At 41.9% G+C, this 17,800-nt stretch overlaps 1 protein-coding gene across 4 annotated transcripts in view; it reads left to right on the top strand.

Annotated features, from left to right (window-relative positions):
- Window positions 1-17,800, top strand: part of cntnap3 (contactin associated protein family member 3) — a 221,017-nt gene that overhangs the window by 96,147 nt on the left and 107,070 nt on the right. For all 4 annotated transcript variants that reach the window (XM_052458344.1, XM_052458342.1, XM_052458341.1 and 1 more), the window contains exons 6-10: window positions 7,144-7,325; window positions 10,308-10,448; window positions 12,367-12,667; window positions 12,876-13,025; window positions 15,740-15,911. In XM_052458344.1, coding sequence (XP_052314304.1) covers window positions 7,144-7,325; window positions 10,308-10,448; window positions 12,367-12,667; window positions 12,876-13,025; window positions 15,740-15,911 — 946 coding nt within the window. The remainder of the gene's footprint in view (window positions 1-7,143; window positions 7,326-10,307; window positions 10,449-12,366; window positions 12,668-12,875; window positions 13,026-15,739; window positions 15,912-17,800) is intronic.

Genomic DNA, 17,800 nt, shown 5'->3' with positions numbered 1-17,800 from the left:
CCAAGCCATGAGGTAGAAAGAATTGTCCGTAGAGCTCCGAGACAGGATTGTGTCGAGGCACAAGGGTACTTAAAAATGTCAGAGTGGCCTCCATCGTTCTTAAATGGAAAAAGTTTGGAACCACCAAGACTCTTCCGAGAGCAGACTGCTGGGGAAACTGAGCAATTGGGGGAGAATGGCCTTGGTCAGGGAGGTGACAAAGAACCTGATGGTCACTCTGACAGAGCTCCAGAGCTCCTCCTGGAGATCAGAGAACCTTCCAGAAGGACACCATCTCTGCAGCACTCTACCAATCAGGCCTTTATGGTAGAGTGGCCAGACGGAAGCCACTCCTCAGTAAAAGGCACATGACAGCCCACTTGGAGTTTTCCAATAGGCACCTAAAGGACTCTTAGACCATGAGAAACAAGATTCTCAAGATTGAACTCTTTGGCCTGAATGCCAAGCATCACGTCTGGAGGAAACCAGGCATCGCTAATCACCTGGCCAATACTATCCCTACGATGAAGCATGGTGGTGGCGGCATCATGCTGTGGGGATATTTTTCAGCGGCCAGGACTGGAAGACTAGTCAGGATTGAGTGAAAGATGAACGGAGTAAAATACAGAGAGATCCTTCATGATAACTTGCTCCAGAGCACTCAGAACTTCAGACCGGGGTGAAGGTTCACCTTACAACAAGACAACGACCCTAAGCATACAGCCAATCCAACAGTCGCTGAATGTCCTTGAGTGGCCCAGCCAGTCTTGAACCCGATCAAACATCTCTGGGGAGACCTGGACATAGCTGTGCAGCGACGCTCCCCATCCAATCTGACAGAGTTTGAGAGGATCTGCAGAGAAGAATGGGAAAAACTCCACAAATACAGGTGTGCCAAGTTTGTAGGAGGCTTAAGGCTGTAATCGCTGCCAAAGGTGCTTCAGCAAGTAAAGGGTCTGAATACTTATGTAAATGTGATATTTCAGGTTTTATTTTTAATAAATTAGTAAAGATTTCTAAATGTATTTTTGCTTTGTTATTATGGGGTATTGTTGTAGATTGATCAGTTTTAGAATAAGGCTTTAACGTAACAAAGGTGTAGGGGTCTGAGTACTTTCGGAATGCAACTGCGAAAGGTGTCATTGTACGCTGGTAATTTGTTTCCTTTTAAATCCACAATTAGAATACCTCCACAGCCTCATAGAGAATATAGATCATTTTCTAACCTCTGGATTAAACTAAATTATGATAAATGGATTTGAGGGCCATCAAATATTACGTATTGGATCACTAAAAACCATAACTTTTACATTACTGTGTAGTTTACCAATAAAATGGTCTGACGGTGAAGTGGAAATAGTATTCATATCCGAAAAAAATAAATGGACTATCTCACTGCAATACATTTTAATCGAAAGTTAGCAAAAATAGATAAGATCTTGCTACCAAGAAAAAGGAAATATTTGTGGAAAAATCACCCTTATTAAGTCATATCCCAGTTTACCTATTTACTTACGGCCCTGCCTACACCTAGTGAATTTATTTTTTAAAGATATGAGCAAAACATATTCACTTTTATTTGGGACTGCAATCCAGACAGAATTAAACAGGCCTATTTATATAATGAATAGCACAGAAATGATTAAATATTAAAGCAATAGACCTCTCGCTAAAGGCATCAGTCATACAAAAGTTATACATAAATCCAAACTGATTCTCTAACAGATTAGTAAAAATGTCTCACCCCATGTTCAAGAATGGCCTTTTTCCCTTTATTCAGATTACAACCACTCACTTTGGGTTATTTTATTATAATGTATAGAACAGTAAAGACCAAAATTGGTAAGAATAAAATAAAAATGTGATTAAAAAAAGTATACAAGTTTCATTTAAGGAGCAAAAAATGGACAGCTGTGCCATATAGATTTGCAAAATAGTTGTGAAAATGACACATTCCATGACACATGGTTTATGAACTGATACACCAAAACACCTTTTGAGTTTCTGAATTTAAATTATTATACTATATATGGGGGATACAACCATCCCAGCTCTGCAGATTTTGATGTGAAGAATAATATAACAATCTTAGCAAAAATGTTTAATCTTTAATTTACAATCTGTAGAAACTGGTTCAGAAATGTTTTTAAACATCACAGTACTGTTGAAAAATATATAGCAAATAGAAAAACTGGATGGGACTAAAAACGACAAGATAACTAATGTAAAATATACTGTGTCCGTAAAAAGTATATGGGTTCAGAACTTTTTTGGTACAGCACAGTTAAAAAATATATGGCAAATAGAAATCAAAACTGGATGGTCTTCAGAGATATATGAGAGGGGTTGAGTGTACCTGAAGGGTGTATGGCAGATTATACATTATGCAGACAATTACATTGATGGAATCCACAATCTATTTCTAATACTAAAAAGCTGATCTACTGCCCCCTCAAAAAAAACTAAAAAACAAAACCCTCTGAAAGATTGATCAAACGGAGAGTTCTGAAAGTTTGACACTAGCACAAATAATGTCTCTCTGAGACTCGAACTCTGCCATGAGACTTCTCCCTCACATCTGCCCATGGGGATTAGGTCTGCTTCTCAAGTGGCACCATATTCCCTAAAGATGTAGGATCTTAATTTGGGCCGGTTTGCTACAGCAGTAAAATAATGCTGCAGCAACGGGAAATGTGAATTATTATGCAGATTATAATTAAAGCTGCAATATGTAATTTTTGGGGGTGATCTGACCAAATTCACGTGTAAATGTGAGTTATAGATCTGTCATGCTCATTGAAAGCAAGTCTAGATATGTTCTATGTGTGCAATTTCTATGCGTTCCGTTTTGTTTTTCAGTCCTTTACTTCCGTGTACACTAGCTTAAATTTATTATTTTTTATTATTGAAAAGATCTAAACAGCGGTTTAGATCGTACAATAATTCTCTACACATTGCTTGTTTTGTCACAAACTGAAATTAGGTGAGATCCTACACCTGTATACTGTCCCTAATTTTGACCCTTGACCCTGGGGAATAGGGTCCCATTTGGAACGCATTAGGTATGGGCCAAACTGCCTCTGCCATGAAGAGATCTCAGTTAATCAATACCAACAGATGGATATTTATTTGTTTGTGAAGCTCGACCTCAAGGCATCTTAATCGTGTCTCATCCCATCTCTCTTCTCAACTAATCTGACATCATACAAATAACCTCTACATAATTGATGTGTTAAAGTGACACACATTCATCATTTGCAGAAGTCTCTCTCTCTTAATGATGTTGTAGCCTCTAGGTACGTCCCAAATGACTATTCCCTATATAGTTCACTACTTTTGACCAGGGCCCTTTAAAATTCTGATCAAAAGTAGTGCACTATGTAGGGATTAGGGTGCCATTTGGGATGCAGTCCGCTCCGCTATAACCAGCTTCTCCGAAGAATGTCTAATACATATTTAATTACGGAGTGCATTTGCTTCACTCATTCCTTCATCCCTGGCACCACAGTACTGCACTGCTTCTTTTCCAGACCTGGGTTCAAATACTATTTGAAGCTTGATTGAGCTTGCCTGGTACAATGGAACCAATAGTAGTCCCAAAACCTCAGAACCCCACCCATCTAGCACTCCAGGCAGGCTAAAGCAAATGCTTAAAGTATTTGAAATATTTAAAATAGTATTTGAACCCAGGTTTGTTATTTACTGCAAGACAACAAAATTCGCCCAACATGTTGTGAGGTTGCGGACTGTAAAGATGGACCTGCTGGAGTTCCTGCTGTCTTTTACAAGCTGCAGTTTTTTAAATGATGCATAATTACTTATTGGGCTTCTTTCTTTAGCCAGTATGGTTGGTATGCTATACTGTACAAGACAGTCCCGAACAAGAATTAAATGACTGTGAAGTTCATGGGTTCTCAATGTGGCTGTGTGTCTCCCAAGTGGCACCCTATTTGCTATATAGTGCTCTACTTCAAAGGTAGTGCACTATGTAGGGAATAGAGTGCCAGATATCCCGAGTCTCATGCCAGAAATACAGTTAAAAAGCTACTGTAGTTTAAAACATTGAAACACTGAGCCTTCAAGACAACCTTATGACGTCTGTCTTCTCAAAGGCAGCACACTCATGTATCTTCATTTTCACTTTTTGGTATGGGCCATTAAGTCATGGATTGTGATAAAGGTTTTTTCACTAAGTCACTTACATGCCTACCACACCGCACGCGTTGCGTGTGCAGGCGTTGCAAAATAAATGTACAAATACTGTATATGCTATTCAATCCTTTCGTCGAAACTTCTGATGCCCATCAATGGGCTTCTGCCTAGCCAGGTGCTAAAATAGAACTTGGTTCTATTTTACATGTTTGGTGTGCTGCAAGTCCCGCCTCTGCCATCTCCTCATTGTTTTTTAGGGGAATAAACCCACGTGGGTGATTGAAAGATGAACGAGGGTCACACTCCAGTCCATTTCATTGTGGTAATGCTCCTTATAGTTGGTTGCCAACTGCCATATAAAATCAGAAGAAGAAGAATGCACTAGGTTTCCCCTTTTTATCTGCGGATTAATTGTCAGAGTGGAGAACACAGGATTTTTTTATATGACTTAACATGAGTCAAAATTATACAAAGATCCAGCAACATAAAACAAGGACCATATGCATTTCAGGTAAAACAACAACACAATGTTTATTTTCCAGGACAAAAAAACTGTAAATGCAAAATATTGCGTTGGTCCCATGTATCATACGCACAAGAAGCTTATTTCTCAAAAATCTCTACACAAATCTGTTTACATCCCTGTTAATGGGCATTTCTCCTTTGCCAAAGTAATCCATCCACCTGACAGGTGTGGCATTTCAAGAAGCAGATTAAACAGCATGGTCATTACACAGGTGCACCTTGTGCTGGGGACAATAAAAGGCCACTCTAAAATGTGCAGTTTTGTCACACAAGACAGTGCCGCAGATGTCTAAAGTTTTGAGGGAGGGTGCAATTGAAATCCTGACTGCAGGAATGTCCACCAGAGATTTTGCCATATAATTTAATGTTAATTTCTCTACCAAAAGCCGCCTCCAACATTGTTTTAGAAAATTTGGCAGTACGTCCAACCAGCCTCATAACCGCAGACCACATGTAACCACAGCAATCCAGGACCTCCACATCCAGCTTCTTCACCTGTGGGATTGTCTGAGACTAGCCATCCAGACAGCTGATGAAACTGAGGAGTATTTCTGTCTGTAATAAAGCCCTTTTTAGGAATAAACTACTTATGATTGGCTGGGCCTGGCTCCGCAGTGGGTGGGCCTATGCCCTCCAAGGCCCACCCATGGCTACACCCCTGCTAAAGTGACTAGTGACTGATTTTCCGATCCACGGCCTTACCTTTTTTTTTAAGGTATCTGTGACCAACAGATGCATAGCTGTATACACAGTCATGTGAAATCCATTGATTAGGGCCTAATGAATTTATTTCAATTGACTGATTTCCTTATATGAACTTTAACTCAGTAAAATCATTGAAACTGTTTCATATTGCATTTATATTTTTGTTCAGTATGTTTGGTTCACAATTGGTTTTGGTATTTTAACTTACGTGTCATGAACGAGTCTGGTGGGGATAAACAAAATCAACACGCGCGTGATTGCAGACGCATTTTCGGTTGATTGCACAGATGAAGCCATGTGGATTGATATATTGAGTAGTTGACTGGCATCTCTCTTACTGATGTATGTGGTGACCTAAACACTGGAAACCAGTGGTGACGATCTCACAGTAATGGTTGGAATGGAATTAATGGATTGGTATCAAACACATCAAAAAACATGGTTTCCATGTGTAATATACCATTCCATTCCAGTCATAACTACACTATATATGTATATATACAAATGTATGTGGACACCCCTTCAAATGAGTAGATGCAGATATTTCTGCAACACCCTTTGCTGACAGGTGTATACAATTTAGCACACAGCCATGCAATCTCGAAATACAATTACAGGCAGGAGAATGGCCTTACTGAAGAGCTCAGTTCGTCAAATATCTGCCCTGCTAGAGCTTCCCCGGTCAACTGTAAGTCCTGTTGTTGTGAAGTGGAAACGTCTAGGAGCGATAACCGCTCAGCCGTGAGGTGGTAGGCCACACAAGCTCACAGAACGGGACCGCCGAGTGCTGAAGCATGTGTCGATTACAACACTCACTGCCGAGTTCCAAACTGCCTCTGGAAGCAATTTCAGCACAATAACTGTTTGTCGGGAGCTTCATGAAATGGGTTTCCATGGCCGAGCAGCCGCACACAAGCCTAAGATCACCATGCTCAATGCCAAGCATTGGCTGGAGTGGTGTAAAGCTTGCTGCCATTGGACTCAGTGGAAATGTATTCTCTGAAGTGATGAATCACGCTTCACCATCTGGGGGACCTGACAGACAAATCTGGGTTTGGCGGATGCCAGGAGAATGCTACCTGCCCGAATGCATAGTGCCATCTGTAAAGTTTGCTGGATGAGGAATAATGGTTTGGGCTGTTTTTCATGGTTTGGGCAAGGCCCCTTAGTTCCAGTGAAGGGAAATCTTAACGGCACAACATACACTGATATTCTAGACGATTCTGTGCCTCCAACTTTGTGGCAACATTTTGGGGAAGGCCCTTTCCCGTTTCAGCATAGCAATCCCCTGTGCACAAAGCGAGGTCCATACAGAAATGGTTTGTCGATCGTTGTGGAAGAACTTGACTGGCTTGCACAGATCTCTGACCTCAGCCCCATCAAACACCTTTGGGATGAATTGAAACGCCGGCTGCGAGCCAGGCCTAACCGCCCAACATCAGTGCCCAACCTCACTAATGCTCTCATGGCTGAATGGAAGAACTTCCCCGCAGCAATGTTCCAACATCTAGAGGAAAGCCTTCCCAGAAGAGAGTAGGGTGTTATCGCAGCAAACGGGGACCAACTCCATATTAATGCCCATGATTTTGGAATTAGATTTTTTTTTATGTAGTCTATGAGCCATCCTTGCCTCACCAGTTTCCACTGCTTGAAACGTACAGCATTTCCTTATTCTAGCATTGCCTGTCCTAGAAAGGAAAACACTTCTATTAGACTATTACCAGAACACGTTTTCCTCTGATTAATGTATGGTTTTCTTTCTGTGTCTCTGTTGTATTCCAGATAAAAGTGTCTCTCCTGGTCCTGAGAGCCACATGGTTGTGTCACTGGGTAGTCTTCTAGATGACCAGCACTGGCACCACGTAGCCATCGAGCGCTTTAGTGGCCACCTCAACTTCACTGTGGACAAAAGCTCTCAGCAAATCCAGGTTCCTGCAGAACTCAGTCCTTCCGAGATAAACGAGGTGTGTTGTCTGTGACCTGTTTCTCAAATAATTCCACACACACACACACACACACACACACACACACACACACACACACACACACACACACACACACACACACACACACACACACACACACACACACACACACACACACACACACACACACACACACACACACACACACACAAAACCATTCCTGCATGCTTGTTCTTTCAAATATTACCCTCCATTTGTCTCTAACCGATGTGTTCATAGCTACTGTACGAATTAAACACATAGGAGACACACACTCAAAATAAATATAGCTTTGTAGCGCGGGTGTTGATTATGCCATTGAATTCTCTCCAAGAGGGATTCATTAAAGGCCGCTAATGAATAAGATTAACCCAACCTCCATACAATATTTCTAGACTGTTTTAATAAATGGCCTATAGGAATACGTTTCTATTGAAATTGAAACACAGTTGAGCTACTGGTCATAATCTACATGAGTCCTATTGAGACATTTATGTACATTGCCATTGTAGTCCCTACCTGAATACACAGATTGGGATAATTTATTTAATCTACTCTTCTGCGCTCTGCTCTATGCTACTCTGCTCTATTCTGTTCTGCTCTGCCATACTCTTCTCTTCTGCTCTACTCTGCTCTGCTTTACTCTTCTACTCTACTCTACTCTACTCTACTCTACTCTACTCTACTCTACTCTACTCTACTCTACTCGTCTCTTCTGCTCTACTCTTCTCTTCTGCTCTGCTCTAATTCATAGCCAGCAGCATACCACCCTGCATCCCACTGCTGACTTGCTTCTGAAGCTAAGCAGGGTTGGTCCTTTATGGGAAGCCAGAATTTGTTGGATGGCCAGTAGGAGGCAACCTTTCCTCTGGTCTGAAAAAATATCCCAATTCCCCAGGGCAGTGATTGGGGACATTGCCCGGTGTCGGGTGCTGTCTTTCAGATGAGACGTTAAACGGGTGTCCTGACTTTCTGTGGTCACTGAGGATCCCATGGCACTTAATGTAGGGATGTTAACCCGTTGTCCTGGCTAAATTCCCAATCTGTCCCTCATACCGTCATGGCTACCTAATCATCCCCAGTTTTCAATTGGCTCATTCATGCCCTCTCCCCTGTAACTATTCTCCAGATTGTTGCTGTCAATGAGAATATGTTCTCAGTCAATTTACCTGGTTTAATAAAAATCTCTACTCTACTCTGCTGTTCCACTCAACTATACTCTGTTCTACTCTTTTCCTCTACTCTACTCTGTCCTATTCTAATCTACTCTTCTCTTCTACTCTGCTCTTCTATCCTTCTCTGCTCTGCTCTTCTACTCTACTCTACTCTGCTCTGCTCTTTACTCTACTCTGCTCTTTTCTTCTACTTTACTCTGCTCTACTCTACTATTCTGCTCTACTCTACTCTGCTTTTTTCTTTAACTCTGCTCTTCTACTCTGCTCTTCTACTCTGCTCTTCTACTCTACTCTTCTGCTCTGCTCTTCTACTCTACTCTTCTGCTCTACTCTACTCTACTTTGCTCTACTCTACTTCGCTCTTCTACTCTGCTCTACTCTACTTTGCTTTTCTCTTCTGATCTACTCAGCTATTTTCTTCTACTCTACCATGCTCTACTCTGCTCTTCTCCTCTACTCTTCTCTTCTACTCAATTTTGCTCTACTCTTCTACTCTGCTCTACTCTTTTCCTCTAATGTACTCTGTCCTGCTCTACTCTACTCTTCCATTCTGCTCTTCTACTCTGCTCTACTCTTCTACTCTACTCTACTCTGTTCTTTTCTTCTACTCTACTCTGCCATTTTCTTCTTCTCTACTCTACTCTTCTACTCTACTCTGCTCTTTTCTTCTTCTCTGCTCTGCTCTACTCTTGTGCTCTGCTCTACTTTACTCTACTCTTCTGTTCTACTCTGCTCTGCTCTTTTCTTCTGATCTTTTCCTCAACTCTATTCTGGTCTTCTACTGTGCCCTACTCTACTCTGCTCTTTTTTTTACTCTTCTCTGGTCTACTCTACTCTGCTCTTCTACTCTGCTCTGCCCTTCTCTTCTGTTCTACTCTGCTCTTTTCTTCTTCTCTGCTCTGCTCTACTCTTCTCTTCTGCCCTGCTCTACTCTTCTGCTCTACTCTACTCCTCTGGTCTATTCTACTCTGCTCTGCTCTTTTCTTCTGATCTTTTCCTCAACTCTATTCTGGTCTTCTACTGTGCCCTACTCTACTCTGCTCTTTTTTTTACTCTACTCTGGTCTACTCTGCTCTTCTACTCTGCTCTGCCCTTCTCTTCTGCTCTACTCTGCTCCTTTATTCTACTCTACCCAGCTCTACTCTGCTCTTCTCCTCTACTCTTCCTCACAACTTTGCTCAACTTCTACTTTTCTCTTCTAATCTACTCTGCTCTTTTCTTCTACTCTACCCTACTCTACACTGCTCTTCTACTCGGCGATTCTCTTCTACTCCACTCTGCTCTTCTACTCTACTCTACTCTGCTTGACTCTGCTCTTCTCTTCTACTCTGCTCGACTCTGCTCTTCTCTTCTACTCTGCACTTCTCATCTACTCTGCTCTTCTCTGCACTTTTCTTCTACACTACTCTGCTCAACTCTGCTCTTTTCTTCTACTCTACTCTGCTCTTCTCTACTCCACTCTGTCCTCCTCTACTCTACTCTGCTCTTCTCATCAACTCAACTCTGCTCTGTCCTGCTCTACTCTGCTCTTTTCTTCTACTCTACTCTGCTCTTCTCTTCTCTACTCCACTCTGTCCTGCTCTACTCTACTCTGCTCTTCTCGTCTACTCTACTCTGCTCTGTCCTGCTCTACTCTACTTTACGTTACCTTTTTATTCCTTCCTAAACATATGCCATCAATGAATGATTTCCAATCTCATTTGGTCTATCACCACTTGTTGAAGGTGTTACTATATCAAATTCCCATATCATGATATTGGTAAGAACATGTTGGAATATTAACTTTGGCTTGATGTTCTTTCACAAGATTAGCTATGGTGGCGTCCAGTGCCATGGAAGTCAGAGGGTTATGTCCAGGAGGAACTTCCATGGGTGCCTTGAGAACCTGCTCTGGAATGAGGTGAACGTGATAGATCTGGCCAAACAGCAACAGCAGGTCTCCATCACGGTACGTTTGCAAAGGGGAGGGAACACATCACCTCTACATCACTCTCCAACCAAAGTGCATGAATTAAGTAGCAAACTGAATTGAATAGAACATTTAACAACTCTTGGAGGTTGATAAAAAATGTATAAAACCAACTTGTTTCAGCCCTTAGCCATCCTCCGGGTTTGCTACCTCAGCCTGTTGAACTGTAGGTGATAGGTTTATAATTTCTATTTTTTATTTATTTAACCTTTATTTAACTAGGCTAACCTGGAATTATCTGGGATTTATCTGCTGACCTGGATTCAAATAGTATTTGTTTTCTTTCAAATACATTAGCTGAGCTTGATTGAGCAAAATTGAACAGGTGGAATAGTCGCAAAAGTACACAACTATTTAAAAGGAAACAGAGATACTATAAATCCCATAGCGCACCTTGTGTCTGTGTGAACTGCTGGAAAATCAGACCTCCCTGCATCTAGCTGCTCCTCTATATAACAGAATCACCTCAATACAAATGGGTTATTTTCCTGTTGATTGGTCCATTAATGAGGGGGGTACATTGAACAGAGAGTCTGAATCCCTCTAGATTGTGTTTAGCTCTCTCCTAAACACATTTTACCGTCTTCTAAATGATTACCTTAACTGCTCCAAAATGAAGTAGCGAATGGAGGAATAAGCAGAAATAATTCATGCGGGAAAACTGAAATTAATAAACACCCACACATCTAACACAGAGAATACCAGTAGCCAGAAATGAGATATGACCACTTGTTTAAATGTAATAAATATGCTAGGGAAATGAAAGTGACGTCAGTCTCTGGAATATACTTTGAGGACATATTTCTTTGTTATTTTTCAGTGGTTAAAGATTCTGCTCACTACAGTAGCATACTGTAAGCACACTGTTGCAGTATATCACTTTCACTGCTGCTGCAAACAACTGTTTCCCTGTTGTAGTTACTGTACAACAATGTCATTGTAACACTTGTCGTCGTAAGGAAGAGTGGACCAAAGCGCAGCATGGAAAGTGTTCATGATCTTTGTCAAGAATCACTCAAACAAAAATAACGACTACAAAAACAAAAGCCAACAGTTCCGTCAGGCACATTATACTAAACGGAAAACAACACCCCACAAAACCCGAACGGAAAATGACAACTTATATATGATCCCCAACGATAGACAGCTGCCTCTGATTTGTAACCACACTCGGCAAAAACAACAAAGAAATAGAAAAAATTGATTCTCCCACCTGAGTCACACCGTGACCTAACCAAACATAGAGAATAAATAAAGATCTCTAAGGTCAGGGCGTGACAGTCATACTAGTCATACTAAAGATACTGCTGTGATATCACTTTGAGCTAGACAGTACTGTAATACACCATTTTCGCCCAGCAGCAGACCATGAAACCATCATTACTATACAACCACCATCCAACAACAATGGTCAACACATTAGATGGCTAGACCCTACTCCCAGACAGACACACAGTATGATTTCAGTCATAACTTCACAAAGTTGCATTTGACTAGCCTGATTAAGATGGTCCATGTTATTACTAGCTTAAACCAGACTGAATGCTGGGCTCACCATTGTTTCATTGAAGCAAAACAAACAATGGTTGAGTGCAGAATTCAGTCTGGTTTAACCTGGCTAGCATGACAGCAATCGTCTTTGTTTGCCCTGCTAATGTCCTGAGATCATATACCTCAGATCCCTATAAGGTTGAGGACTCTCATTATGATATGTATTATGAATGTCCTCCTGCTGGACATTTTGCTGATTAGATGGATCTCTTCTAATGCCATTCGCAATAGACTCAGGTCAGATGTCCCTTAGCTGGATTTCACCGTCTTGCTGAGGACTAATTCATATTTAGTTTTTTTCCCATTACATTACACACATATATATATATATATCACTTTTTTTTAGGGCAATGTGACCTTTACATGTGCTGAGCCAGTCTCTGTCCCCGTGACGTTCGCCGGCGCGCAGAGTTTTCTCCAGTTGCCAGGGGCAGCACAGCAGCAGAGAGATGGCGGCGGGGTTGCCGTGGCGGTGGTTGGCGTGGCGATCAGCCTGCAGTTCCGGACCTGGAATAGAGCAGGCCTTCTGTTAACCTTTGACCTCCAGCAGCAGGCGGGAAGCCTGTGGCTCTACCTGAGTGAGGCCAGAGTCAGGCTGCAGATACACAAGGCTGGAAGATACACAATTCTAGTGGACGTAACTGCAGGTCAGATCAACAGAAACATACGGTTGTTGTTTTGTGAAGTTTTGATCTCTGAGAATAACACAATCTCATTAACCTAAATAGCTAATCACTGGAAAAACAAAAACATCCTTATTGCACCCTAAGACTGTTGTGCAAAATATTGAATTGAGCAGGATAATGTCCTATATTATAGGTAGCTAATACACTCTTATTTCCTTTCTGTCCATAGGATTTGGTCTGAACGATGGCCTGTGGCATTCAGTAGACCTAACTGCAAGGAGAGGTCATCTGACCATCACTGTGGATAAAGAGGAAGACTCCACGGCTCATGCCAGCCCATCTTTCCCCGTGGTATCAGGAAACAACCTCTTCTTTGGAGGTGAGAGAAAACAACATGCATCATACACTGAGTATACAAAACATTAGGAACACCTTCCTAATATTGAGTTGCACCCTCTTTTGCCCTCAGAACAGCCTCAATTTGTCTGGCCATGGACTACAAGGTGTCGAAAGCGTTCCACAGGGATGCTGGCCCATGTTGACTCCAATGCCTCCCACAGTTGTGTCAAGTTATCCTTTGAGTCGTGGACCATTCTTGATACACAAAGGAAACTGTTGAGTGTGAAAAACCCAGCAGCGTTACAGTTCTTGACGCACTCAAACCGGTGCGCCTGGCACCTACTCCCATACCCCGTTCAAAGGCACTTAAATATTTTGTCTTGCCCATTCACCCTCTGAATGGCACACATACGCAATTCATGTCTCAATTGTCTCAAGGCTTAAGAAACCTTCTTTAACATGTCTCCTCACCTTCATCTACACTGGTTGAAGTGCATTTAACAGGTGACATCAATAAGGGACCATAGCTCTCACCTGGATTCACCTGGTCAGTCTGTCATGGAAAGAGCAGCTTTCATGTTTTGTGTACATTGGACTTCAGGTTTTTTTCTGACTGTGTAACATGACCAGGAAAAACTCTTCGCCCTAATCATAAATACTACTTGGCTTTCCAGAGACTAATCCTAATTGCAGTTAGATAGGCAAGGGTAACTGTTGGTGCATATGTGTATCAAGATTTGTTTTGGACCAGTAGCGTTTGATCTCAGGGCTTAGTTCAGAGAAGCATAGAGCTTCTTAACCAGACTGCGGGAACTCTCCTCCTCCACTTTAGCTTCCCTCAGAGCATTGTTTCTCTGTTTGGATTCTGTGTTTGTCTCTCTGTCCCCCTCTCCCTTCTTCCCCTCAGCAAAATCTTTTTGGAAGGCTTGTCACATCATTTAACTACCTTTAGCAGAGAGCCAGGCAGCACCAGCTCTGTGTCCACAGCCCACACACACTGGAAATCAAGCAGAATAACACTTATACTTAGAAAATCTCCCGTGTTCAACACTTGGCCTTCACTCTGGAATATACAACCTATACTCTGAATATACAATGCATTTGGAACTGTATATCGATTTGGAGATCGATACTACAGCGAGCTCCAAATCGACATGTGTGGAATCATCGACAGGTCAGTACAAAACACCATTCCCTGATAGGATTGTTACCCATTCCCAAAATGCCCATGTTTTACAGAAATCCTGGTTTAAGTATTCTCCGATTTCCTGTTTATTCCCTCCTGATTCCAGGAATCTTGTAACAGGAATTTCTGGATAACCGAGTGTCAGTGTCACTAATGCTACATCTTCCTCAGTTCACACACAAACCTAGCCAGATATAACTGGTACAAGGACAACCTGGGTGTGTGGACTATTGGACGAACTAATGGTATTATGAAAGCTCCTGATTTAACTTCATTTTGAGTCATTTTTAGGAAATTATCTTATCCAGGGCGACTTACAGGAGGAATTAGGGTTAAGTGCCTTGCTCGGAGATTCAAACCAGCAACTTTTCAGTTACTGCACTTACCTCTTGACCACTAGGCTACCTGCTGCCTGTGTAACTTCATGTAACTTCGGTGTTGAGTTTGGTACATTATACATTGATGTCCTTTAGCAGACTTTCTTAACCAGAGCAACATACAGAGCAGGAGCAATTAGGGTTACGTGTCTTGCACAAGACCCATTTACTTTTTCCACATTTTTGCTGGCATAGGTAAATCCCAGTGAAAACTATTATCTCTTATGGATCTCACCTATAGATGAAAGGGAGGAGAGAGGTTAAAGAAGTCTTTGTAAGCTTTGAGAATTAGTTTTATTTCTATTTAACTAGGCAAGTCGGTTAAGAAGAAATTCTTATTTTACAATGACGGCCTACCCCTTCCACAACCTGGGCGACAGTGGGGCAACACCCTATGGGACCCCCGATCACTACCAGTTGTGATACAGCCTGGGATCAAACCAGGGTCTGCAGTGACACCTCTAGCACTGAGATGCAATGCCTTAGACAACTATGCCACTCGGGAGCATATGTTTTTCCCATTCAGAGGGTGAATGGGCAAAGACAAAAATTTGAAATGCCTTTGAACGGTAGTAGGTGTCAAGTGCACTGGTTTCTGTCAAGAACTGCAATGCTACTGGGTTTTTCACACTCAACAGTTTCCCGTGTGTATCAAGAATGGTCCACCAAAAAAGGACATCCAGCCAACTTGACACAACTGTGGGAAGAATTGGAGTCAACATGGGGAAGCATCCCTGTGGAACGCTTTCGACACCTTGTAGAGTCCATGCCCCGACAAATTGAGGCTGTTCTGAGGGGAAAAGGGGGAGGTACAACTCAATATTAGGAAGGTGTTCCTAATGCTTGATATTTTGTATACTCAGTGTATATACTGTAAAAGCTATACTCTGAAAATACAAGCTATACTCTGAATAATCAAGCTATACTCTGACTTTACAAGCTGTCAGACGACTATACAAGCTATACACAGAATATACAAGCTGACCTCTGAATATACAAGCTGACCTCTGAATATACAAGCTATACTCTGAATATACAAGCTGTACTCTTCTTGGCTATTGTATGAGATACAACATATCTTTGTAATCCTTGATCATGGGGTAATGGCTTTGGCCTGTTTTTATTGACCACCTGTCTTTTGTAATGCATACTTGTAAATGAGCGTTATGGCTGTCATTTGGTCTAATACAGGTTGCCCGGACAGTGAGTATAACCAGGAGTGCAGAAACCCCTTCAACGTGTTCCAAGGCTGTATGAGACACATCCATGTGGATAACAATGCTGTGGATCTCATCAAGGTACAACAGATGCTGATAGGAAACTACAGCGATCTCCAAATCGACATGTGTGGAATCATCGACAGGTCAGTACAAAACACCATTCCCTGATAGGATCGTTGCTAGGGTTGCACAACATTCCCAAAATGCCCATGTTTTCCAGAAATCCTGGTTTAAGGATTCTCCGATTTCCTGTTTATTCCCTCCTGATTCCAGGAATGTCTGGATAACCGAGTGTCAGTGTCAAAATGTTGCTAATGCTACATCTTCCTCAGTTCACACACAAACTTAGCCAGATATAACTGGTACAAGGACAACCTGGGTGTGTGGACTATTGGATGAAGGAATGGTATTATGAAAGCTCCCGATTTAACTTAATTTTGAGTCATTTTTAGGAGACTCTTATCCAGAGCAACTTACAGGAGGAATTAGGGTTAAGTGCCTTGCTCGGAGATTCAAACCAGCAACTTTTTGGTTGCTGGACCTACCTCTTGACCACTAGGCTACCGACTGCCTGTGTAACTTCATGTAATGCAGTGTTGAGTACATTGAAGTCCTTTAGCAGACTTTCTTAACAAGAGCAACATACAGAGCAGGAGCAATTAGGGTCACATGTCATTCTCAAGGCCATATCAGCAGATTTTTTTTCACCTAGTCTGCTCAGGCATTTGAACCAGCAACCTTTCAGTTACTGGCCCAACGCCCTTATCCACTGCGTTACCTGGTAGAGAGAAGTCTATGTGCATTGTTTGCTTGTCACTCGAACGCTTATATCTGAAATCTCTTTAGATCTTCCCCGACACTTTTCTTGATTGTTTTCACATCTACCTTTTATATGAAGTGAAAACATTTCTGAGGTAAGGTGTGCTATTTTGACAATACAACAGTGCGAAGTGAAAGGGGGATATTACACCACCCTGTGGAGTCCCAGAGATGAGGAATCAGCGGCAGAAATATATGTGAAATGTAGACGTATTGTTCAGTGGAGGCCGTGGTTTGGAAATAACCAATATGATGTTCCCTGCAGAGACTGATTTGTTACAATTCTATTATTGCTGCTGAATTGCTGCTGCTGCCCTGTCAACTCTATGCTGTATTTTTTAGTTTAGAGGGCATGGTTTGTTTTTCTAATGCCGCTCTCTTCTCTCGTTTCTTCTTGATTTTAAATGGCTCACTGTTTGGTCTCCCATCGCATTCCTCTTATATTGTCATCTTTGTTACGGCCATTATCATCAAAGTCATCATCACTTTCATCTTCCATTTTCACTTATCATCACCACTGTCATCACCATCTATCAGTATTGTTATTGGGTGCATTCCAAATGGCTCCCTTTCCCCTATATTCTGTAGTAAACTACTTTTGACCAAGGGCCCTGGCCCGGGCACTATATGGGGAATCGGGTGCCATTTGGGATGGAGACATTGTAATCTTTATCTTCGCCATAGTTCTTGCCGGCCATCTTTTTCAGATTGTATCTGATATGTGAGAGACAGCAAGTCAAAGCCACTCATGAGGAGCGGAGCTAATGTTTTACTGTCGGCTTTCTCCACGCTCAAATAGGAACACTATTATTGTGACAATTATCAACTCTCCTTGTGACCACACGCGCACAAGCACACGCACATACAAATTCACACAGTCTCAGCAAACAATCTGTCTGTACTGGTTGTAGCTTGTCGTCAGAGAGACACATTTATCCTGCTTCACTGGTTTTAATTGAATATCTGGACCTGATCCTATTATTTAATTTGGATCTGCTTCTGTCTCTGATGGTCTGGAGACTTTATGGCTCACTTGAAGCAGATGCTTTGAACTTTGAGATTCCCTTTTTAAATGAGTTTAGTTGTATAGTTGATTGGCGAATTCAGATTGTGTTGTATTGGAAAGAATGCGCTGCCTGCACTGCAAACAAGCCATATCACGGTCCTTATAGCCACCAACCCTTGGTGGTGATGCAAAAATGTATTATACATC

Source organism: Oncorhynchus keta, chromosome 12, assembly GCF_023373465.1.
Source record: "Oncorhynchus keta strain PuntledgeMale-10-30-2019 chromosome 12, Oket_V2, whole genome shotgun sequence".
Taxonomy (NCBI): domain Eukaryota; kingdom Metazoa; phylum Chordata; class Actinopteri; order Salmoniformes; family Salmonidae; genus Oncorhynchus; species Oncorhynchus keta.
Note: the sequence above shows the minus strand (reverse complement) of the source record. Positions and strands in the feature narration are given on the sequence as shown.